Below are 25,533 nucleotides of genomic sequence, written 5' to 3' on the forward strand. Positions count from 1 at the left end.
ATGTATACCCTAGAGGAAAGGAGGGACAGGGGAGATATGATTCAGATGTTCAAATACTTGAAGGGTATTAATGTAGAACAAAATCTTTTCCAGAGAAAGGAAAATGGTAAAACCAGAGGACATAATTTGAGGTTAAGGGGTGGTAGATTCAAGAGCAATGTTAGGAAATTCTACTTTACGGAGAGGGTGGTGAATGCCTGGAATACGCTCCCAAAAGAGGTGGTGGAGAGGAAAACTGTGACGGAGTTCAAAGAAGCATGGGATGAACACAGAAGATCTGGAATCAGAAAATAATAGTAAATATTGAACTAAGGCCAGTACTGGGCAGACTTGTATGGTATATGTCTGTATATGGTCTTTTGGTTGAGGATGGGCTGGGGAGGGCTTCAATGGCTAGGAGGGTGTATATGGGCTGGAGTGAGATTTGATGGAGACTTCGACAGTTGGAACCCAAGCACAGTACCAGGAAGAGTTTTGGATTCTTGCCAAGAAATAGCTAAGAAGAAAAAATGTAAATTGAATCAAATTGGGCAGACTGTATGGACCATCCGGGTCTTTATCTGCTATCATCTACTATGTTACTATGTAAGGAGAAAGATGAGTACAGAGGAGTTTTGGTCTCTATTATTATTATTTTTTTTTTTTTTTGTGGCGTGCAAAGAGGTTCCTTTTTTATTGTTGTCTTTATTGAACAAAACAAAACAATGAGCTACAATTGGTCTCAATTATTAACAACTCTTCCAAACTCCCCTATTGATTTTAAAACTAACAACATATTGACAACATGAAGGGAGGAATCAGCAAAAACATTTGATTTTATGGCAACATTAATCTCCAAAAGAGTATCTTACACCTGTAAAGCTCCCTGGTGTTCCTCTTGCCAACGCGACCTTAAACAAGGTTGTAGAAAATTGGAACATAAATGGGGGGGGGAAAAAAAAGTAAATCAGAAGCTGACAAATTAACATGGAGAAGAAAAATTACTGAGTATAACCAGGGATTAAATAGAGCCTGAAAAACATATTATAGAAACAAAATAAGCAGTTCCAGAGATCAAAGTAAGGTTTTTTGTTGTTTTTTTTAAACATCAAAATCATCAGGGCTTCTCTCACTACAGAGAGTCTTGAGGACTTAATACTATGCAGTGAAACTTCAGATGATATACCGGTAAATAGATACTGGAGTGATTTTGAACATGTTAATGAAGATCACATTAGGAAACTAAATATGTAACAAATTAGGGTGTAGTAAATGTTCTCTGGATCCATTTCCATCTTATATCTTTCCAAAAATTTCCACTCGGGCTGTCTCTTGGTTAACATTAATGATAAATTGTTTATCCCAGGACAAGCAGGCAGGTATTCTCACTAGTGGGTGAGGGAATAAGCAGTCGGGTGGACAATGGGGAACCCATAGATATCATTTACCTCGATTTTCAAAAGGCTTTCGACAAGGTGCCACATGAAAGGCTGCTTAGGAAGCTGTGGAACCACAGGGTGGGAGGGGATGTGCACAGATGGATCAAGCACTGGTTGTCGGGTAGACTGCAGAGGGTCGGAGTAAAGGGACAATACTCTGACTGGCGGGGAGTCACGAGCGGTGTGCCACAGGGATCGGTGCTGGGGCCGTTACTCTTCAACATATTTATCAATGACCTGGAAAAGGAGGCAAAGTGCGAGGTTATAAAATTTGCAGACGATACCAAACTGTGCGGCAGAGTTAGATCCAGGGAGGAGTGTGAGGACCTGCAGAGGGACCTGGACAAGCTGGAGGACTGGGCAAACAAATGGCAAATGCGCTTTAACGTGGAAAAATGCAAGGTCATGCATATAGGGAAAAAGAACCCGTTGTTCAACTACAAATTGGGGGAGGGGATTGCTGGGAGACAACAGTCTAGAGAGAGACTTGGGTGTGCTGGTGGATGCATCAATGAAGCCATCTGCGCAGTGCGCAGCAGCCTCGAAAAAAGCCAACAGGATGCTGGGCATCATAAAGAGGGGCATAACAACCAGGACGCGGGAAGTCATCATGCCATTGTATCGAGCGATGGTGCGTCCACATCTGGAATACTGCGTTTAATATTGGTCGCCGTACCTCAAGAAGGACATGGCAGTACTTGAGAGAGTCCAAAGAAGAGCAACGAAACTGATAAGAGGGCTGGAACACTGCCCATACGCCGAGAGGTTGGATAGGCTGGGGCTCTTCTCTCTGGAAAAAAGGAGGCTCAGGGGAGATATGATAGAGACCTTCAGGATCATGAGGGGCATAGAGAGGGTGGATAGGGACAGATTCTTCAGGCTGAAAGGGACAACAGGTACGAGGGGGCATTCGGAGAAACTGAAGGGAGATAGGTTCAAAACAAATGCAAGGAAGTTTTTTTTCACCCAAAGGGTCGTGGACACCTGGAATGCACTACCGGAGGAAGTGATCAGGCAGAGTACGGTACAGGGATTCAAACAGGGATTGGATGGATTCCTGAGGGATAAAGGGATCGTGGGATACTGAGAGAGGTGCTGCGATGTAACACAGGTATAGAAAGCTAACCAGGTAATAAGTATAGAAACCCAACCAGGTCGTGCATGTGCAAGACCGGAGGGTTAGGACTTCGATGGGAAGATAGGACTCAATGGGAAACCAAGGTGGCAAGGGGGCCCCTTCTGGTGATTCAGACAGGTCGTGACCTGTTTGGGCCGCTGCGGGAGCGGACTGCTGGGCAGGATGGACCTATGGTCTGACCCGGCGGAGGCACTGCTTATGTTCTTATGTCATCCGACAGAGCCCCGATACGGACGTCTCACAAGCATGTCTTGCTTGAAGAAACTCAGAAGTTTCACCAGTGCCTTCCCGCCTGATGGTCCAGGCGTGTCTCCTCAGTTCTTTTTCTTCTGCGGAGCTGAGAAGTTCACTTCAATTCTGCGCCCATTGAATCTGTTTTTTTGCCTTCTTATTGCCGCGGGTTGGGTTCTTTTGGCTCTCCCGTGCGTTTATTTTCTTTCTTTGATTTCTTTTTTAAAAAAAAAAAATAATAATTTTTTTTTACTTCCGATACCGGGTCGGCCGTGTGGCTGGGGCCTCGCGCCTTCGACCTTGCGACGGAACTTTTCCGGCCTATGTCCCGGCCGATCACCGGTTTTAAAAAGTGCAGCAAGTGCCAGCGCGCGATTTCGCTCACGGACCCTCATCGACGCTGCTTACAGTGTCTGGGCCCGGACCACTTTCCGAAACAGTGTCGGCCTTGCTCCACTCTGACGGCGCGAGGGTTTAAGCGCCGCTGCCTGCTGTGGGAGTCCATGTTCAAGATGGAAGCTTCGTTGGATCCTTCGGCTTCGACATCGACTGGTGCCTCGACTCCTTCGGCGAAGCCCTCTGCCTCCCCGGCTGCTTCGGGCCTTCTGAAACCAGCCTCGTTCACGCCGGTTTCGGCCTCGACCTCGGCGCCGGTGCCTTCCTCAGTCTCCTCGGAACAGGTATCGACCCCTATAGTTCCACCGGTGGTGCTTAAAGTGCCGAAGGCTGGCAAGCAAAAGCACGCAGCACCGAAGGAGCGCAGAGACCGTGCGGAAGGGCCCCCTTTTGGTGCGGATCCCTCCATATCGGCTTCACTGAGGTCCATTCTGGAGGCTCAGTTTGTGGAACTCATGACCACCATGGTTCCCCGGATGATTGCCTCGATCCAGGGTGACCTGCTAGTTCCGGCTCCGAGGGGCGACCCGCCCCCCCCTCCTCCACCGCACCGCTCGACCTCGTTGCTTAGCGAGGAGGAGCGGCGGGCAGTGTCCAGTTCGTCGAGGCGGTCCTCGGGTAGTGCCATGCCTCCCTTGGAACTGATTCCCTCGAGAAAGGCCTCCCTTAGTGATATGCCTCCCTTGGAGCCTAGTCCCTCGAGGAAAGCTTCCCTTAGCGACTTAACTCCCTTGGATCCTATTACCCCGCCCCATGACACAGTGTGGCGTCCATCTTCGAGGCCTCCCAGTCCTGGGCATAGCAGGAAGCAGGACAAGTTCTTCCGAACCCCCTATCAAGCCTGGGCGGTTTCTGGGGAGGCGCCGACTCTTCCGCCTCTCCGATCGACGGCCTCGAGTCCTATCTGCTCCTTGGAGGCTTCTGAGGACCAGTATTCTCACAGAAGGGCTCGATCCCCTTCCAGGCATCGAGAGGGGCATTGATCCAGACACTCTTCGAGGCATTCCTCTCGGCACTCGACTGTCTCACCCCAGAAGAAAATGCCTCGGATGGGGTCTCCTCCTCCGGGCCCGGAGTTCGAGGACCCCGAGGTGTTTTACTCGCCCTGTTGCTCACAGGCCTCTATGGAGCCCGAAGCCTCAACTTCTTCTAGTCCTTCTCGAAGACCGGCGCTGGCGGACCAACTGTCCTTTTCCTCGTTTCTCAGACAGATGGCGGATGACATGGACATTACCCTCGATGCTGGGTCTCGATACTCCAAGGAGTACCTCGATACCATGCACTTGCCTCGTCCTCCGGCCGAGTCCTTACGCCTGCCTCTGCACAAGCTCCTCGACCAGACTTTCATGAGGTGCTTTGAGTCTCCTTACTCTATCCCTGCGGTCCCTGGAAAATTGGATGCTCGGTACCGCACGGTGCATCATAAGGGCTTCGAGGGGCCTCAGCTTTCTCATCAGTCCCTCCTGGTCGAATCCTCGCTCAAGCGGTCTCATCCGGGCCAGGTGTATGCTTCGGTGCCTCCAGGCCGCGAGGGTAGGACCATGGATAAGTTTGGACGACGCATCTATCAGAATTCTATGATGGCGTCTCGAGTCCTGAATTATAATTTCCACTTTGCCACCTACTTGGAATTTTTTTCTACCTGTGCTTCGGAAATTCACGCCCTACATCGAGTCCCAGGCTTGGTTTGAGTTCGAGGAGGTGGTTGCCTCGCTGTCCCAGCTTCGTCTTCAATTGATGCAGTCTGCCTATGATGCTTTTGAGCTCTCGGCCCGAGCGGCAGCCTGCTCTGTGGCGATGCGCCGTTTGGCCTGGTTACGAACCATTGACATAGACCCGAATCTTCAGGACCGGCTGGCAAACGTCCCGTGTGCTGGGGCGGATCTTTTCGACGAATCCATCGAGACAGTCACTAAGAAGCTGTCTGATCATGAAAAGTCCTTCCAGTCCATTCTTAGGCCTAAGCCTCAGCAGTCTCGGCCCTCTCGACCGCCATTGATCTATCAGCGGCGTTATCAGCCGAGGCAAACTCCTCCTGCGAGGCAACCTGCGAAGCGGCAGCCCCCTCAGAAGGCTCAGCAAAAGTCTCAACCGTATGCTGTCCCTAAGGCTCCTCAGCCTTTTTGACTGTCTCGTAGAGGGCATAACTAGTCTCGTTCCGCCTCCCCCTGTTTTTCCCATCGGAGGGCGCCTCCATCATTTTTATCATCGCTGGGAGGCCGTAACCACCGACCTCTGGGTCCTTACTATCATCAGGGAAGGATACTCTCTTCATTTCCATCGGGTCCCTCCGGACCACCCGCAAAGAGAGTATTCTTCCAACTTGACGCAGACCGCCCTTCTTCAGGAAGCCCAGGCCTTACTCCGGCTTCGGGCCGTCGAGCCGGTCCCTGTGGACCAACACAACCAGGGGTTTTACTCCCGGTACTTCCTTGTTCCGAAGAAGACGGGCGACCTGCGCCCCATTTTGGACCTCAGGGTCCTCAACAAATTTCTAGTCAAAGAGAAGTTCCGCATGCTGACCTTTTCTTCTCTCTACCCCCTCCTCGAGCAGAACGACTGGTTATGCTCTCTGGATCTCAAGGAGGCCTACACTCACATTCCCATTCATCCGGCCTCTCGTAAGTTCCTCAGATTTCGGGTGGGACATCTGCATCTGCAGTATCGAGTGCTTCCCTTCGGCCTGTCATCGTCTCCCAGAGTCTTCACGAAGTGTCTGGTAGTAGTGGCCGCGGCACTCCGGAACCGGGGTCTTCAGGTTTTCCCCTACCTCGACGACTGGCTCATCAAGGCGCCCTCGGCCTCGGAGGTCATCTCAGCGACCCTGTCCACGGTTCTGTTCCTGCAGAGTTTGGGATTCGAGATCAACTTTCCCAAATCTCATCTATACCCTTCACAGTCGCTCCCCTTCATCGGGGCGGTCCTGGATACCATCCACCTCAGAGCATTCCTTCCTCCTCAGCGCCTGGAAGCTCTTCTTCGTCTCTGCCAGTCTGTGTGTTCTCGCCAATCCATCTCAGCGAGACACATGATGGTTCTCCTGGGCCACATGGCCTCTACAGTTCATGTGACACCATTTGCCAGACTCCATCTCAGAATTCCTCAGTGGACCCTGGCGTCTCAATGGACTCAGGTGTCGGAGCCCTTGACTCGACACACCATCGTCACTCCTGCTCTTCGGCAGTCTCTACTTTGGTGGATGACCTCTTCGAATCTATCCAGAGGTTTGCTGTTTCACACTCCTCCCCACCAGAAGGTTCTCACAACCGATTCCTCGACCTATGCCTGGGGAGCACATCTGGATGGTCTTCGCACTCAGGGATTCTGGACAAGTGCGGACCGCCTCCATCAAATCAATCTTCTGGAGCTCAGAGCCATCTTCAATGCTCTTCAAGTTTTTCAACATCTGCTTCACGACATGGTGGTCCTCATTCGCACAGACAATCAGGTCGCCATGTATTATGTCAACAAGCAGGGGGGCACGGGCTCGGCCTCCCTCTGCCAGGAAGCTCTCAGAGTCTGGGATTGGGCGGTTCGCCACAACGCCTTCCTCAAAGCTATCTACATTCAGGGGAAGGACAATGTCTTGGCGGACAACTTAAATTGTCTCCTCCAGCCTCACAAATGGACACTGCATTCCTCACCCCTTCATCAGACCTTTGCACAGTGGGGGACGCCTCAGATAGACCTCTTTGCGGCTCCCCACAATTTCAAACTGCCTCTCTTTTGCTCCAGGATCTACACTCCTCTTCGCCTCGAGGCAGATGCCTTTCTGCTGGATTGGGGGAATCGCTTTCTGTATGCGTTTCCTCCATTTCCTCTCATTCAAAAGACTCTGGTCAAGCTGAAGTCGGACCATGCCACCATGATTCTAATAGCTCCTCGGTGGCCCAGACAACCTTGGTTCTCCCTTCTACTTCAACTCAGCAGCAGGGAGCCATTCCTTCTTCCAGTGTTCCTTCACTGCTTACTCAGCATCAGAGATCTCTACTTCATCCCAACCTGCAGTCTCTCCGCCTGACAGCTTGGTTCCTCTCAACGTAACTCCTCACCAGTTTTCCCAGGCGGTGAGGGATGTCTTGGAGACTTCCAGGAAGCCTGCTACTCGTCAATGCTACTCCCAAAAATGGACTAGATTTTCTTCATGGTGTAGTTCTAACTCTAAGGAGCCTCAGCAAGCCTCCCTATCCTCTGTATTGGACTATTTTCTACACCTGTCTCAGTCTGGTCTCAAGTCTACATCTATACGAGTCCACCTGAGTGCTATTGCAGCTTTCCATCAGCCTCTACAAGGGAAACCTCTCTCTGCTCATCCTGTGGTTTCCAGATTTATGAAAGGACTTTTTCATGTCAATCCTCCTCTCAAACCGCCTCCAGTGGTTTGGGATCTCAATGTTGTCCTTTCTCAGCTTATGAAACCTCCTTTTGAGCCTCTGAGCAAGGCTCCACTAAAGTTTCTCACTTGGAAAGTGGTTTTTCTGGTGGCCCTCACATCTGCTCGCAGAGTCAGTGAGCTTCAGGCCTTAGTGGCGGACCCACCTTTCACAGTATTCCATCATGACAAGGTGGTCCTCCGCACTCATCCAAAATTCCTACCCAAGGTGGTCTCTGACTTTCATCTCAACCAATCCATTGTGCTTCCAGTGTTTTTTCCAAAGCCTCATTCTCATCCTGGAGAATCAGCTCTACACACTCTGGACTGTAAACGTGCTTTGGCTTTCTACTTGGATCGCACCAAACCACACAGAACTGCTCCCCAACTTTTCATCTCCTTTGATCCAAACAAGTTGGGACGACCTGTATCGAAGCGCACCATCTCCAACTGGATGGCGGCTTGTATCTCTTTCTGCTATGTCCAGGCTGGATTACCCCTTCCCTGTAAGGTCACAGCCCACAAGGTCAGAGCAATGGCAGCCTCTGTAGCCTTCCTCAGATCGACACCGATTGAGGAGATTTGTAAGGCTGCCACTTGGTCCTCGGTTCATACATTCACCTCTCATTATTGTCTGGATACTTTCTCCAGAAGGGATGGACAGTTTGGCCAAACAGTGTTACAAAATTTATTCTCCTAAGTTGCCAACTCTCCCACCATCCCGTTGAGGTTAGCTTGGAGGTCACCCACTAGTGAGAATACCTGCCTGCTTGTCCTGGGATAAAGCAATGTTACTTACCGTAACAGTTGTTATCCAGAGACAGCAGGCAGCTATTCTCACGTCCCACCCACCTCCCCGGGGTTGGCTTCTCTGCTAGCAACCTGAACTGAGGAGACATGCCCGGACCATCGGGCATGAAGGCACTGGCGCATGTGCGGTGCGGGCATCTCGAAACTTCTGAGTTTCTTCAAGCAAGACATGCTTGTGAGACGTCCGTATCGGGGTTCTGTCGGATGACATCACCCACTAGTGAGAATAGCTGCCTGCTGTCCCTGGATAACAACTGTTACGGTAAGTAACATTGCTTTCTTGGACAATGGCCATTTTTCTGTGCGTATGGGGCATATAGTTCTTACTCCTTTGTTGAACGGCGCTGACTTGAATCCAACTGTCCCGTCGAATTACCGTCCGATAGCTAACATTCCATTATTAACAAAGATGATTGAGACCATTATTTCCAAATAACTTTCCAACTATAGAGATAAATTTTCCATCCTTTTACCATCTCAGCATGGCTTTCGTCCTAATTTAAGAACATAAGAAGTTGTCTCCGCTGGGTCAGACCAGAGGTCCATCGTGCCCAGTAGTCTGCACCCCCGGCGGCCCATCAGGCCCATGACCTGTAATGTGATCCTTCTCTAAGCCCTTTGATCCCTTTTATCCTTCTATCCATACTCTGCCTAAAACCTATCTCTACCTCTTTCTGTATCCCTCAATCCCCCTATCGTTCAGGAATTTATCCAATCCCTCTTTGAACCCCCGTAGTGTACTCTGTCCTATCACAACTTCCGGAAGCACATTCCAGGTGTCCACCACCCTCTGTGTAAAAAAGAACTTCCTAGCATTGGTTCTAAAATTGTCCCCTTTCAGCTTCTCTGAGTGCCCCCTTGTGCTTGTGGCTCCCAATAATCTGAAGAATCTGTCCCTTTCTACCTTCTCTATGCCTTTCATGATCTTGAAAGTCTCTATCATGTCTCCTCTGAGTCTCCTCTTTTCAAGGGAGAAGAGCCCCAGCCTTCCCAACCTGTCTGCGTATGAAAGGTTTTCCATACCTTTTATCATTTTCGTCGCTCTTCTCTGGACTCTTTCAAGTATCGCCATGTCCTTCTTGAGGTACGGTGACCAATACTGAAACTTTCAAAGTTTACTATCTCAGAACCGATATGCCATCTTATTACAATTCAATCTTTCTGCGGCTTTTGATGTGGTTAACTATGGTATCTTGATTTGATTACTCTCAGATATAGGACTAGAGGAAAAAGTTTTCTGGAACTCACTACATGTCTGAGCAGTATTTTTTGGAACTTTTTGATCATTTTGAGTTGATAAGTTTTGAATTTTAAAGTTTGCCGAGCAGCAGAGGGGAGGTTTTTATGCTGGTGACTGAGTTAGTTTGGAGGGTATCCCTCTGTATGACTCCCTTATATAATCTAAGACTTTTCCTGCCCTCTGTTTTGCTCTGTGGTGATGGCACAAGTAATTTATTTAAAGTAAAAGTTGAAATAGTTGAAAAATTAGGGCTTTTTGAATAGGTAAGCTCCACCGGAGCTTTTGTTTATTTTCTCTCTTTAAAAAGCCATCTTCCCTCTATCCTCAGGGATTTCACCAACCTCATGGCATATATTTAACCATCTTCCTAAAGGCATGAGTCTGGCAACTTGAAAGTCCCATATGTGAGAATATATTGCCTGCTTGTCCTCTGAGAAAGTATAGCTACTCATCTGTAGCAGGTGTTCTCCGAGGACAGCAGTCAGATATTCTTAAAACCCACCCACTTCCCCTATCTGGCTTCTTAGCCTTTGAATGGAACTGAAGTTCCTGCGAGCTAAAATCGGGCAGGAAGGCACTGTGCATGTTTGGTATAGACAGTGCTAAAGTTTTAAAGTGACAGTATACAGTGATACTTTGGAATCCGAACGTAATCAGTTCCAGAACCCCGTTCGAGTTCCAAAACGTTCGAGTTCCAAGACAGTTTTCCCATTAAAAATAATAGAAAATGGGTTAATCCGTTCCTGGGTCCCACTTTTAACAGGAAATACACTGGATTTTAAGGTAAAATATTAACAAATATTCCAAAACAGCATTCAGATTCTGGGGCACAAACAAACACATACAATGTGCAGGGTGTTCGGATTCCAAAGCAAAGTTTGGATTCTGGGGCACAAAGTATTGAGTACCTGAATTAATTCATGTAAACCGTTCTAAGCTCTCCTGGGAGAACGGTATAGAAAATTGAATAAATAAATAAATACACATATACAATGTGCAGGGCGTTCGGATTCCAAAGCAGAGTTCAGATTCCAAGACAAAATTTACTACAAAAAAGAGTTTGGATTCCAAGTCGTTTGAGTTCTGGAGGTACCACTGTATTTTGGTGTATGTCCGTGCCGGGCTGCGTTGATTATGTTGTCTGTATGTGAGAATATCTGCCAGTTGTCCTCAAAGAATACCTGCTAGAGGTGAGTAACTATGCTTTTCTTTGTCAGCCAGTGCAGTAAGGTTGCTGGAGTGTGTCGCACATTAATACATGATCCCAAAATTCCACAGGAGAAACTTTGTTGTGATCCAGCATGTACATGAAACCATCCTATCACTATGAATAAGGATGTGATAGACCAGGGTTGTCAAAGTCGGTCCTCGAGGGCCGCAATCCAGTTGAGTTTTCAGGATTTCCCCAATGAATATGCATGAGATCTATTAGCATACAATGAAAGCAGTGCATGCAAATAGATCTCGTGCATATTCATTGGGGAAATCCTGAAAACCCGACTGGATTGCGGCCCTCGAGGAGGTACTTTGACACCCCTGTGATAGACAGTGCTAAGAAGTGTTGTGCTCGTTTTTGGCTTTTTTAATGCTCTGTCTTTCATTTTCCCTGGCTTGGACCCTTTATGAGTGCACAGCATGAAATTATGCCGCGGTCTCTGCACTAACAGTCTGTGGATCTCTGGCTTGTTTTAGGTGAGCACGCATCACCTGCACTCTTCCAGTGAGGATGAGGATATTGATGGTGCTTTCCCTAATGAGCTTTCTCTGCAGCAGGTGAGAGATGGTCTATTCACGTCTGTTGCTGCTTGAGAAGCCAACTTAATTTTTAACTACAGAATGATAGAGATTTGGGATCTGGGTTTTTTTTTTTTAAGTCAAGGTATGCTTCTACATTTGTGACTGGGTTTTTTTTTTAATTCTCTTTTGCAAGGTGATACTAGTGAATCATCTGGATTTCAATATGGTGATTATTTCAGTTATTCTCTTCGTGTTCCCTGATTTAGAGAGAGAGGATTTGTTTCCTTTGTGACTCTGTACAGCACTGTGTACATCTGGTAGCACTCTAGAAATAATAGTAGAAGTAGTAGTAGTTATGAGCACTGATTTAGGAAGGGTATTCCTAGTGGGTTATGGTTCAGGATGAAGAGGGGGCATTCTTTATCCACTTCCAATCCCTATGGTTTTTGACCTTTCCACCTTCTGGTTCTAACGGCGAAGGGGCTTGTGATTGATTGCACCACAAACTTGGACTCAGAAGGTACAATGTGATTTGTCGTCAGTCTGACACTTTTTTGCCCTTGTTCCCATAGGCTTTCTCAGAGTACCAGATCCAGCAAATGACTGCCAACTTTGTGGATCAGTTTGGTTTTAATGATGAAGAGTTTGCAGAGCAAGATGATAACATCAAGTAAGTAAGATGTCTTGGCCACTGTGCTACATATCTCCAGAAACCACCCTGACTTTACAAGGCTCCATGGGAGATTAGGAAGTATCTTTAGCAATGCATCTTTACATGTTGAGCAGGCCATATATATTTTTAAGCTACTTCTGAAGGTGAAATTTCCTCAGAAAAGGCAATGTTAAGCCTGAGATCCATGCTGCAGTTTCATTCTTAATGCACACAAGTGTGGCTTAATTTGTAAACTTTTGGCTTGCATCGTTGGTTGCAAGTTAATCTGTAAACTTTTAGCTGTCTGATTTATCACCAGGTTCTTTAATATGCTCCTTTGAATAATAATTTCTTCTGAAGTAGCACGATACCTGTTCTTCCAAAATACCAATGTACTGTTCCCTTTTTTACAGTGCACCTTTTGACAGGATTGCAGAGATTAATTTCAACATTGATGCAGATGATGACAGTGTAAGTGACTACAAAGTTAACTAAAGGAATAATTCCTTTATGACCAGGGCTGGTTTTTGCAGTGTGCGGTCATGCATGAAGCATACTTCTTCCTAATACAGCTGGAAGCCTCTTCTGTGCCTTCTCCTCCATTCCCCTAGACTGGATTCTCCACCATAACTATGTTCATTGCAGTTTTTCTTCATCTCAGGCCTGTCCTCATTTTATAGTCTTAAGCTAAGCAAGCAGCTTCCGATGACAAACTCACAAAGCAGGAGACTCCATGGGCAGGTGGGACCTGTGTCAATATCAGATATGGACACCCCAGACTTCAGCTACTACTCAATCCCCAACTCTGTTCACCACTTGTCCATATCTGGCAAAGAACATCTGTCTCCTTTGCAGGTAAAAAGCACTGCTGTCCTGAGAGCAACTTCATCCTCCTCTGCTGGCTTCTTCCTTAAGAAACTTTAATTATTGGGGTTCTGTAGCCTTATAGTACCCACTGCCCCACACTTTGGTTCAAACTTTTTATAGTGAGACAGGAAGAGGAGGAGGCAATTGCAGATCAGAATTGCAGATTTTTTTATGGAGAAGAGATGATTTCTGCTAACTGGGACAGAAATTGGAGGCTTTAGCCCAAAGGGCCATAGTGGGAGCTTCAAGGCACTATTGATCTAATTGTAGCCCTGATTAAGGCTAAAACAGTGATCATTTAGTCTAGGATAAGATGAAACCTTGAATATGATTGCAGCCTGAACACTTCTGGACTGAGTTGAAATCGGAACCTAAGCTGTGGCTCATGCCAAAGTTCTGTGAAATATGAATGTACTCTTTTTGTCATGTCTGTTTTTGTTGTCTGATTAAAGAAGCTTTAGTAAATGCTGTTATCCCAGGACAAGCAGGCAGGTATTCTCACTAGTGGGTGATATCATCCGACAGAGCCCCGATACGGACGTCTCACAAGCATGTCTTGCTTGAAGAAACTCAGAAGTTTCGAGATGCCCGCACCGCGCATGCGCCAGTGCCTTCCCGCCCGACGGTCCGGGTGTGTCTCCTCAGTTCTTTTCTTTCCGCGGAGCTGAGAAGTTTTACTTCAATTCTGCGCTGACTGAATTCCCGTTTTTGCCTTCTAAATTCCGCGATTTTGGGTTTCTTTTCCTCTTTTCGTGTACTTTCTTTTTTTCCAAAAAAAAAAAAAATAAAATTTTTTTCTTCCGGCGAGTCGGCCGGGTTGGCCACGTGGCTCAGGCCCAGCTCCTTCGATCTAGCTTTTTCGGCCTATGTCCCGGCCTATGTTTCGGCCTATGTCCCGGCCAATCACTGGTTTTAAAAAGTGTAGCAAGTGCCAGCACGCGATTTCGCTGACGGACCCGCATCGACGCTGCCTGCAGTGTCTTAGTCCAGAACATTTCCCGAAATCGTGCCGGCCTTGTTCCACTCTAACAGCGCGGGCGTTTAAGCGGCGCTGTCTGTTGTGGGAGTCGATGTTCAAGATGGAAGCTGCTAAAGAACCTTCGGCTTCGACTTCATCGGCCGCTTCGCCTGTCCATGCGAAGCCTGCGACCACTCCCGCTACTCCGGGCCTTCTGAAACCGGCTTCGTTTACTCCGGCTTCGGCCCCGAGTTCGGCGCCAGTGTCTGTTCCCGTCTCCTCGGCTCAGGTGCCGCCTTCCACTATTCCACCTGTGGTCATTAAGGTACCGAAAGCTTCCAAACAGAAGCACTCGACCACGAAGGAGTGCAAGACCGTGCTGGAGGACCCCCTTTCGGTGCGGATCCCTCCATATCGGCTTCGCTGCGGTCCCTGCTGGAAGCTCAGTTTGTCGAGCTCATGCAGACTATGGGGCCCAGGTTAATCGCCTCCATCCAGGGTGACCTCCTGGTCCCGATCCCAGGGGGCGGACCGCCCCCTCCCCCTCCTTCTCGCCGATCGATCTCGTTGCTTGACGAGGAGGAGCGGTGAAGGGCGGCGGGTCCCTCGAGGCGGGCTTCCTTTAGCGACATGCCTCCTTTAGAGCCCATTACGCCTCCGCGCCAACACGGTGCTGTTCCCCCGGTTGATAATCGAAGTCCTGGGCATAGTAAATCGCAGGAAGAGTTATTCTGCACTCCATACCAGGCCTGGGCTGCATCGCATGAGGCGGCCTCCATCCCGCCCCTTCGATCTACCGCTTCCAGTCCCATTCATTCACTGGAAGCTTCGGGGAACCATGCGAAGTATCGACATTCTCGCTCTCCCTCCAGGCACCGGGAGGGGCATCGATCCAGACACTCATCTCGGCACTCTTCACGCCATTCTGAGGTTTCGCCGCAGAAGAAGCTGCCACGTCTGGGGTACTCCTCCTCGGATTTATCTCCCCCGGAGGGGCCGGAGTACGAGGAACCATCTACATCTTATTCTCCTTGTCGCTCCCAAGTCTCTCTGGATCCTGAGGCTTCCACTTCGTCCAGTCCGTCTCGGAGGCCGGTACTGGCGGATCAGTTGTCTTTTTCTTCCTTCCTTCGGCAAATGGCTGATGACTTGGATGTGACTTTGGACACTGGGTCTCGGTATTCTAAGGAGTATCTCGACACCATGCACTTGCCTAATCCTCCTGCGGAGTCTCTTCGGCTTCCTCTCCATAAATTGCTGGATCAAACATTTATGCGATGTTTTGAGACGCCTTACTCTATCCCTGCAGTCCTGAGCAAATTGGATGCAAGATACCGCATTGTTCATCACAAGGGGTTTGAGGGGGCTCAACTCTCTCACCAATCCCTGCTGGTCGAGTCCTCTCTCAAGCGTTCTCATCCCTCCCAGGTCTATGCCTCTGTGCCCCCGGGACGAGAGGGAAGGACGATGGATAAGTTCGGTAGGAGAATCTATCAGAATTCTATGATGGCTTCTCAAGTGCTCAATTATAATTTCTTTTTTTCTTCATATTTGGAGTTCTTCTTGCCGGTGTTCCGCAAGTTTACTCCCTACATTGATTCCCAGGCTCGATTCGAGTTCGAGGAAGTGGTAGCCTCCCTTTCCCAGCTACGTCTCCAGCTGATGCAGTCCTCATACGATGCCTTCGAGCTCTCGGCACGTGCTGCCGCCTGTTCCGTGGCCATGCGTCGATTGGCATGGCTTCGAACGATTGATATGGATCCGAACCTCCAAGACAGACTTGCCAATGTGCCTTGTGCGGACGCCGATCTGTTCGACGAGTCTATCGAGACTGTTACCAAGAAACTTTCAGATCATGAAAAGTCTTTTCAATCTATCCTTCGGCCTAAGCCCAAGCCTCAGCAGTCTCAACCTTCTAGACCTCCTTTGATTTATCAGTGGCGCTGCACTCCACGGCAAACTCCTGCTGCGAGACAACCGGCGAAGAGACAGCCTCTACAGAAGGCTAGGCAGAAACCTCAGCCGCCGGCTGCACCGAAGGCTACTCAGCCCTTTTGACTCTCTTCCAGGGAGCATAACCGACCTCGTTCTGCATCCTCCTCTTTTTCCCATCGGGGGTCGCCTCCATCATTTTTATCATCGATGGGAGGCTATTACAACCGACCTCTGGGTCCTTTCCATCGTAAGAGAAGGATACTCTCTTCAATTCCATCGGGTCCCTCCGGACCACCCTCCAAGAGAGTATCCTTCCAACTTGACGCAGGCCGCCCTTCTGCTTCAGGAAGCTCAGGCCTTGCTTCGGCTTCGGGCCGTCGAGCCGGTCCCGGTGGACCAGCACAACCGGGGTTTTTACTCCCGGTACTTCCTTGTCCCGAAGAAGACGGGCGACCTGCGACCCATACTGGACCTTCGAGTCCTCAACAAGTTTTTGGTCAAGGAGAGGTTTCGCATGCTGACCCTTGCTTCTCTCTACCCCCTCCTCGAGCGGAACAACTGGTTATGCTCTCTGGATCTCAAGGAGGCCTACACTCACATTCCCATTCATCCGGCCTCCCGCAGGTTTCTCAGATTTCGGATGGGACATCTACATCTGCAGTATCGAGTGCTTCCATTCGGCCTGTCCTCGTCTCCCAGAGTCTTCACAAAGTGTCTGGTGGTGGTGGCCGCTGCACTCCGGAACAGGGGTCTTCAGGTGTTTCCCTACCTCGACGACTGGCTCATCAAGGCCCCGTCAGCTCCAGAGGTCATTTTGGCGACCTTGGCCACAATCTGCTTCCTGCAGAGTTTGGGCTTCGAGATCAACTTCCCCAAATCTCATCTGCAGCCTACCCAGTCCCTTCCCTTCATCGGGGTGGTACTGGACACCATTCACCTTCGAGCATTCCTTCCTCCTCAGCGCCTGGATGCTCTTCTTCATCTCTGCCAGTCTGTATCTTCTCGCCAGTCTATCTCAGCGAGACACATGATGGTCCTCCTGGGCCACATGGCCTCTACAGTTCATGTGACACCCTTTGCCAAGCTCCATCTCAGAATTCCTCAGTGGACCCTAGCTTCTCAATGGACTCAAGTGTCAGACCCGTTGACTCGACACATCATAGAAACATAGAAACATAGAAATAGACGGCAGATAAGGGCCCACGGCCCATCTAGTCTGCCCACCTTAATGTCCCTCCCCTACCTTTGCCCTGTGAATAGATCCCATGTGCCGATCCCATTTGGCCTTAAAATCAGGCACGCTGCTGGCCTCAATCACCTGTAGTGGAAGACTATTCCAGCGATCAACCACCCTTTCAGTGAAAAAGAATTTCCTGGTGTCACCTCGTAGTTTCCCGCCCCTGATTTTCAACGGATGCCCTCTTGTTGTCGTGGGACCCTTGAAAAAGAAGATATCTTCCTCCGCCTCGATGCGGCCCGTAAGATACTTGAACGTCTCGATCATGTCCCCCCTCTCTCTGCGCTCCTCGAGCGAGTATAGCTGTAATTTGTCAAGCCGTTTTTCGTATGGTAGATCCTTGAGTCCCGAGACCATCCGGGTGGCCATTCTTTGCACCGACTCCAGTCTCAGCACATCCTTGCGATAATGCGGCCTCCAGAATTGCACACAGTATTCCAGGTGGGGCCTCACCATGGATCTATACAATGGCATAATGACTTCCGCCTTACGACTGACGAAACCCCTTTGTATGCAGCCCATGATTTGTCTTGCCTTGGACGAAGCCTGCTCCACTTGATTGGCAGACTTCATGTCCTCACTGACGATTACCCCCAAGTCTCGTTCTGCTACCGTTTTTGCTAGGATCTCACCATTAAGGGTATAAGACTTGCATGGATTCTGGCTGCCCAGGTGCATAACTTTGCATTTTTTGGCATTGAAGTTGAGTTGCCATGTCCTAGACCATCGCTCCAGTAGGAGTAGGTCGTGCATCATGTTGTCGGGCACTGAATCTTCGTCTGTTGTGCATTTGCCCACTACATTACTCAGTTTGGCGTCATCGGCGAATAATGTTATTTTACCTCGAAGCCCTTCTGCCAAGTCTCTTATAAAGAAGTTGAATAGGATTGGGCCCAAGACTGAGCCCTGTGGTACTCCACTAATCACCTCCGTCATTTCGGAGGGGGTGCCGTTCACCACCACCCTTTGGAGCCTACCTCCAAGCCAGCTCCCAACCCATTTCGTCAATGTGTTACCTAATCCTATAGAACTCATCTTGCTCAGTAACCTGCGGTGTGGTACGCTATCGAATGCTTTGCTAAAGTCCAGGTACACGATGTCCAGGGACTCCCCAATATCCAGCTTCCCCGTTACCCAGTCAAAGAAGCTGATCAGGTTGGATTGGCAGGATCTCCCCTTAGTAAATCCATGTTGTCGGGGATCCCGTAGATTCTCTTCATCCAGGATCTTATCTAATTGGTGTTTGATTAGAGTTTCCATTAGTTTGCTCACTATCGATGTTAGACTCACTGGTCTGTAGTTTGCTGTCTCCATCTTTGAGCCTTTCTTGTGGAGTGGAATGACGTTAGCCATCCTCCAGTCCAACGGGACGCTGCCTGTACTAAGGGAGAGGTTGAAGAGCGCGGACAGTGGCTCCGCCAAGACATCACTCAGCTCCCTAAGCACCCTGGGGTGCAGGTTGTCTGGCCCCATTGCTTTGTTAACCTTGAGCTTTGACAGCTCACCGTAGACACTGCTGGGCGTAAACTCAAAGTTACTAAACGGGTCAACTGAGCTAACCCTTGTCTGTAGCTGAGGGCCGAGCCCTGGCGCTTCTCGGGTGAAGACTGAGCAGAAGTATTCATTTAATAGTTGGGCTTTTTCCGAATCCTTTTCCACATAGTCTCCGTCTGGTTTCCTAAGACGTACAATCCCGCCTGAGTTTTTTCTTCTATCACTGATATACCTGAAGAAGGATTTATCTCCCTTCTGGATGTTCTTTGCTAGAGACTCCTCCATGAGGAATTTAGCCTCCCTGACTGCTGTTTTGACGGCTTTTGATTTGGCCAGGTAGTCTGCTCTAGAGTCCTGCTTCCCTGATTGTTTGTAAGAGATGAATGCTTTTTTCTTCTCCTTGATCAGGTCTGAGATCTCCGCAGTAAACCAATGTGGCTTATTGTTCCTTCGCCGTTTACTTACTGATTTTACATAGCGGTTTGTTGCTTCTTGTATGGTTGCTTTCAAAGTCGACCACATGTCTTCCACGTTATCGGTTTCTTCTTGGCTTTGTAGCGCCTGGTGAACGAAGTCTCCCATTTCTTTGAAATTTGTGTCCTTGAATTTGAGGACTTTGGTTAGTGTAGTAGATTTAGTGAAACCTTTCCTGATATTGAACCATACCATGTTGTGGTCACTGGAGGCCAATGTGTCGCCCACCGAGACCTCTGTGACACTTTCTCCATTGGTAAATATCAGGTCCAGTATTGCCTGATCCCTTGTCGGTTCCAACACCAGTTGCCTGAGGCTTGCTCCTTTCATAGAGTTTAATAGCCTCCTGCTGCTGCCGGAAGCAGAGGTAAGTGTAACCCAATCCACATCAGGCATGTTGAAGTCACCTAGCAATACTGTGTCCCCACGCAAGGTGATATTTTCTATATCTTCGATTATTTCCATATCCAGGTCATCCTGTTGTCTTGGGGGTCTGTAAATTACGCCAAGATACAAGCATTTGTCCTTCCCTCTGGCCAAATTAACCCAAAGGGATTCCCCAGTATACTGGACATCTGAGATTCTCGTGACCTTAATGTCATCTTTAGTATATAATGCTACACCCCCTCCCTTCCTACCCTCTCTGTCGCTACTTTGGTGGATGACCTCTTCGAATCTATCCAGAGGTTTGCTGTTTCACACTCCTCCCCACCAGAAGGTTCTCACAACCGATTCCTCAACCTATGCCTGGGGGGCTCATCTGGATGGGCTTCCCACTCAGGGATTCTGGACCAGTGCGGACCGACTCCATCAAATCAATCTTCTGGAGCTCAGAGCCATCTTCTATGCTCTTCAAGCTTTTCAACATCTGCTTCACGACATGGTGATCCTCATTCGCACAGACAACCAGGTCGCCATGTATTATGTAAACAAGCAGGGGGGCATGGGATCGGCCTCCCTCTGCCAGGAAGCTCTCAGAGTCTGGGATTGGGCGGTTCGCCACAACGCCTTCCTCAAGGCTGTCTACATTCAGGGGAAGGACAATGTCTTGGCAGACAACTTGAGTCGTCTCCTCCAGCCTCATGAATGGACCCTCCATTCCAACCCCCTTCATCAGATCTTTGCACAATGGGGGACGCCTCAGATAGACCTCTTTGCGGCTCCCCACAACTTCAAACTGCCTCAGTTTTGCTCCAGGATCTACACTCCTCATCGCCTCGAGGCGGATGCTTTTCTGCTGTATTGGGGAAATCGCTTTCTGTATGCATTTCCTCCATTTCCTCTCATCCAGAAGACTCTGGTCAAGTTGAGATTCGACCATGCCACCATGATTCTAATAGCTCCTCGGTGGCCCAGACAACCTTGGTTCTCCCTTCTACTTCAGCTCAGCAGCAGGGAGCCGGACCTTCTTCCAGTGTTTCCTTCGCTACTTACTCAACATCAAGGATCACTACTTCATCCCAACCTGCAGTCTCTCCACCTGACAGCTTGGTTCCTCTCAACGTAACCCCTCACCAGTTTTCCCAGGCGGTGAGGGATGTCTTGGAGGCTTCCAGGAAGCCTGCTACGCGACAATGCTACTCCCAAAAGTGGACTAGATTTTCTTTCTGGTGTGTTTCCAATTCTAAGGAGCCTCAGCGAGCTTCCCTATCCTCTGTGTTGGACTATCTTCTACACCTGTCTCAGTCTGGTCTCAAGTCTACCTCTATAAGAGTCCACCTGAGTGCTATTGCGGCTTTCCATCAGCCTCTGCAAGGGAATCCTCTGTCTGCTCATCCTGTGGTTTCCAGATTTATGAAAGGACTTTTCCATGTCAATCCTCCTCTCAAACCTCCTCCTGTGGTTTGGGATCTCAATGTTGTTCTTTCTCAACTCATGAAGCCTCCGTTTGAACCTCTCAAGAGGGCTCCACTTAAGTATCTCACCTGGAAAGTGGTTTTTCTGGTGGCCCTCACGTCTGCTCGCAGGGTCAGTGAGTTTCAGGCCTTAGTGGCGGATCCACCTTTCACAGTATTCCATCATGACAAAGTGGTGCTCCGCACTCATCCAAAATTCCTGCCTAAAGTGGTCTCTGAATTTCATCTCAACAAATCCATTGTACTTCCAGTGTTTTTTCCAAAGCCTCATTCTCATCATAGAGAATCGGCACTTCACACTCTGGACTGTAATCGTGCTTTGGCTTTCTACCTGGATCGCTCCAAACCACACAGAACTGCTCCTCAACTTTTCGTCTCCTTTGATCCAAACAAGTTGGGACGACCTGTATCGAAGCGCACCATCTCCAACTGGATGGCGGCTTGTATCTCTTTCTGCTATGCCCAGGCTGGATTATCCCTTCCCTGTAATGTTATAGCCCATAAGGTCAGAGCAATGGCAGCCTCTGTAGTCTTCCTCAGATCGACACCGATTGAGGAGATCTGTAAGGCTGCCACTTGGTCCTCGGTTCATACATTCACCTCTCATTATTGTCTGGATACTTTCTCCAGACGGGATGGACAGTTTGGCCAAACAGTGTTACAAAATTTATTCTCCTAAGTTGCCAACTCTCCCACCATCCCATTGAGGTTAGCTTGGAGGTCACCCACTAGTGAGAATACCTGCCTGCTTGTCCTAGGATAAAGCAATGTTACTTACCGTAACAGTTGTTATCCAGGGTCAGCAGGCAGCTATTCTCACGTCCCACCCACCTCCCCTGGGTTGGCTTCTCGGCTAGCTACATGAACTGAGGAGACACGCCCGGACCGTCGGGCGGGAAGGCACTGGCGCATGCGCGGTGCGGGCATCTCGAAACTTCTGAGTTTCTTCAAGCAAGACATGCTTGTGAGACGTCCGTATCGGAGCTCTGTCGGATGACATCACCCACTAGTGAGAATAGCTGCCTGCTGTCCCTGGATAACAACTGTTACAGTAAGTAACATTTCTTTTTCCATAGCATCCTTCCCACTATTCCAGCCCAGTGGGATACTTATGTCCATCGACCAGCAGATATAGAACGTGACACAGCTTCTCAGTTTTTTCTATCTCCAAGCAGGTGGATGGTCATGGCTATCGTCTCGGGGATCTGGTAGGCCATTCCTGGTCCAATTGGTCAACCGGTTTCCAGTTGAGCTCTTCTGGTGTTGGCCTTTTGGAGTGCATGGTGATGTCGGCCTTTGCCTTTGTGCCCCTCTCAGACTCTGCAGCCTCTTCATAAATTGCAAAAAAAAAAAAAGAAGAATTCTATTAATCTGGCCCTTTAAGATCTACAAAGAGAGACTAAGAGGCGCTCTTTCGCTGCTATTTTCTGCTAGCCCCCCCCCAAAAAAAATAAAAAGTACTACAAGGCATAGGCAAAGGGGTTATAGGATGATTCAACAAAGCCGTTTCATCGCAATGATCTGCCCATGATGAATCTGATTTAGCATTTAGGGGAGCAATGCCCCTCCCCCCAACCCCCTAAAATTAGACCTCTAAATGGCCATGGAGCAGCAGGCTATGGGGCAAGGCCGTGAGTCAAGCAGCAGTGGCTGGCAGGGAGCCTGGGGGGAGAAGCTGCTACTGAGGCTGCTCCATTCCATCCTTCAGCTGCTTGGGAGGTGGTGGCTGGTGGGGATCCCAGGTACTGGGGAGGGGGCTGGGGTTTGGGGCATGTCTACAGTGGTGGTTGGCAGGGAGCCTGCACCCTGGGGGAGGGAGAGAAGCTGCCACTGGAGCTTTCAGCTACTCCCTCCTTCACCATTTTGGCGGGTAACCTGCAATTCGGGAGGGTGCACTAGAAGCGGATTAGGCTGGAGAATCAGCAATCAGTTTCACAGCTCTTGGGTGAGAATTGGCACCAGAGGAGCTGCTTGTTGTGCGGGAATGTGGCCATGTTGTTTCCATGTGGCTTTGAACTTGCTGCTGCTTCTCAGTATCCTGTGGTTGCGGGGTGCCAGAACTCTCCTCCTTAGGTCCCTTGGACATGGGACAACTCCAGGGGCTGATGGTTTCTCAAGTATGTTCTGGGTTTTCACCAGGCTTTTCTTACAAAGCAGGCCCAGGCAGGGGCTCCTGGGCCTTCAGTTACTTTTCTGATCGTCTGGTCAGCTCCTCTAGCTCCCAAGAGCTCCAGTTGGTCTGTCATGGGTGAAGGTGCTGGGGTGGATGTCATATCACATGGATGCTACTAGGTCTGGGGGATCAGTTGCAGGCAGCAGCTCCAGGTTGCCTCCCTTGATGAAGCCTGGTTTTGAACATCCCACTGGTCTGGAATAGTGGGAAGGAGAAATTGTCTTACCTGATAATTTTCTTTTCATTAGTTCTTCACACTATTCCAGAGGCCCACCCTATTTTGGTTTCTGCGATCTGGAGCTGTGGTTCGATCTTGTGGTCTTTCTTCCTTTGGCCTGAAGGGGGTTTTTGGCTGATAGGATGGGCTGTTGGTCCTGTCTGCTTTCTCATCAGGATTCCTTGAAGAAAAAAAATTAACCTGTAACCCTTTCTGAGCTCTTTGGGGACAACAGGATAGAAAACAAATTAAATAAATTAAATGGAGAAAAAGAAACATATAGTGGGTTGGTTTCTAAACTTTTTTTTTTTTCCTGGTTTCATTATGCTTGTCTTCGATAATACTGAGAAGCTGTGGGTAGGACATGTCCTATATCATGCAGCTCTTCTTGTGTGTTCTATCTTCACCTACTGGTCGATGGACATAGCTATTCCACTGGTCTGGAATAGTATGAAGGACTAAAGGAAAGAAAATTATCAGGTAAGACATAATTTCTCCGTTCATTTTATATATTCTTGCTCTGGAGTAACGTGCAGCTGCAATTCCTTGCTGCTTCTTATGAGTGCCTGTGGCTGATTTAGTTGCTCATATAGGTCTGCTATCCAAAGGTAGATACTATAAAGCCAAAATTATCACTGAGGAGTCTAAAAGTATGTTAAATTCTACACTATTGTGCTAGGTGCTGTAGCTTGTGACTCTAATTTCAGTGGGAACTTTTTCAGCCTAACGCCTCCTTGTTTGAAGCCTGTTGCAATGAGCGCATTCAGCCGTTTGATGACAATGAAGATGAAGAAGATATATGGGAAGAAAAGGAGATTACGTATGCGACCCAAGTCAAATCCAGGACAAGGTAATGCTAAGCTCAGCCTGGTGCTTCTTCAATTGCTGCAGTTCATTTAGTGACTTATCATTTCAAAAGCACATGTCAAATACATCTTCCTGTTAGAGTGAGGAATCAGCCAATCAAATATATTCTCTAAACTAATTTTAATTTGTGATAAATCTCATATTTATAGAGGCATTCACAAAAATTGCTCCCAGAAATAAAGGTTATCTTTTTACTGGCATCTGTAATTACTTGCTGTAGGTCTTCAGTAATGGCTCAGCTATGGTAGTAAAGAATTACTACTATATGGTTTGTACTAATCAATTTGATGAGGTTTTGCAAGCTTTACAGGTGTGACAAGAAGCAATAACATGGATAAGCATGCAGAAGGTGGAAATTGGTGTTGGGTAATTGAGCTGGAGATGGTGGGCCTGGAAGGCATAGCTAAAGTAACAATTTTAAAATTAAAGGGGATGAATAAGACTGCAGGAAAGCTAAGGAACAGTGGAATGAGAGAGTAAATTTAATTCACCTTTATTCCACTTAGGCCTATACCAATGGTCTCAAATTCGCAGCCCGGGGGCCACATGCGACCCGCCAGGTACTATTTTGAGGCCCTCGGTATGTTTATCATAATCACAAAAGTAAAATAAAACAGTTTCTTGATCATATGTCTCTTTAGCTATAAATTACAATATTATTATTAAGACTTAGCCAAAAGGAAAGATTTATAAACTATAAAGAGTTTTACCTCATTCTAAATTGTCATTTCTTTAATAAGACATTATTTTTTTTCTGAGGCCCTCCAAGTACCTACAAATCCAAAATGTGGCCTTGCAAAGAATTTGAGTTTGAGACTAGAGAATGACATGGGGAAAAAATTTGTCCCCGCGACCGCCGTCCCTGTCCTGTCCCCGCGACCACTATCCCCGCAGCATCCATACAAGCCTCAGTACTGCAATATTTAGCTTATTCCTTCCTTATAAATCAAAGTTTTGGCTACTGAACTAGAGAAAGAGATGTTCAGCTGGCAGGGCTTTGTTTATAAATTTTTATAAACAACTAATATACTACTTTATCCTAAAGCAAAATAAATAAATAGAAATTGTTTTTTCTACCTTTGTTGTCTGGTTTCTGCTTCCCTCATCTTCTCATTCAATTCCTTCCATCCACTGTCTATCTTCTCTCTGCGTCTTACATTTGCTCTGTTACTGTGCCTCTCCCTTCACCCCCCCATTGGTCTGGCACCCATCAACACCAAACCCAATCCTACTCAACTCCAGCCAACCCTTTATACCCCCCCTTCCACCACTCTCTCCCAATTTCATCCAACTACTCATGCGGAGGTCCTCGAAACCCTGAGAGAACTCAAACCCTCCAACACCATCCTCGACCCCTGCCCGTCCAGCCTCCTGCTATCTGCCGGAGACGCCACGGCAGAATCCATCCTCCCCATCATTAACACCTCTCTAACTACTGGAACTGTCCCCCTCAGCTGGAAA

At 48.4% G+C, this 25,533-nt stretch overlaps 1 protein-coding gene across 13 annotated transcripts in view; it reads left to right on the plus strand.

The window, feature by feature from the left end:
• Window positions 1-25,533, plus strand: part of PPP6R2 (protein phosphatase 6 regulatory subunit 2) — a 182,375-nt gene that overhangs the window by 110,107 nt on the left and 46,735 nt on the right. For 6 of the 13 annotated variants that reach the window (XR_004540605.1, XM_033957996.1, XM_033957995.1 and 3 more), the window contains exons 16-20: window positions 11,298-11,378; window positions 11,536-11,568; window positions 11,915-12,012; window positions 12,408-12,465; window positions 23,913-24,055. Coding sequence is in view for 12 of the 13 variants with exons in the window: in XM_033957996.1 (XP_033813887.1) it covers window positions 11,298-11,378; window positions 11,536-11,568; window positions 11,915-12,012; window positions 12,408-12,465; window positions 23,913-24,055 (413 nt within the window). In the remaining variant the exon portion in view is untranslated. The remainder of the gene's footprint in view (window positions 1-11,297; window positions 11,379-11,535; window positions 11,569-11,914; window positions 12,013-12,407; window positions 12,466-23,912; window positions 24,056-25,533) is intronic. The other 7 variants (XM_033958005.1, XM_033958001.1, XM_033958004.1 and 4 more) reach the window with 5 other exon arrangements.

This window comes from Geotrypetes seraphini, chromosome 9, assembly GCF_902459505.1.
Source record: "Geotrypetes seraphini chromosome 9, aGeoSer1.1, whole genome shotgun sequence".
NCBI lineage: Eukaryota > Metazoa > Chordata > Amphibia > Gymnophiona > Dermophiidae > Geotrypetes > Geotrypetes seraphini.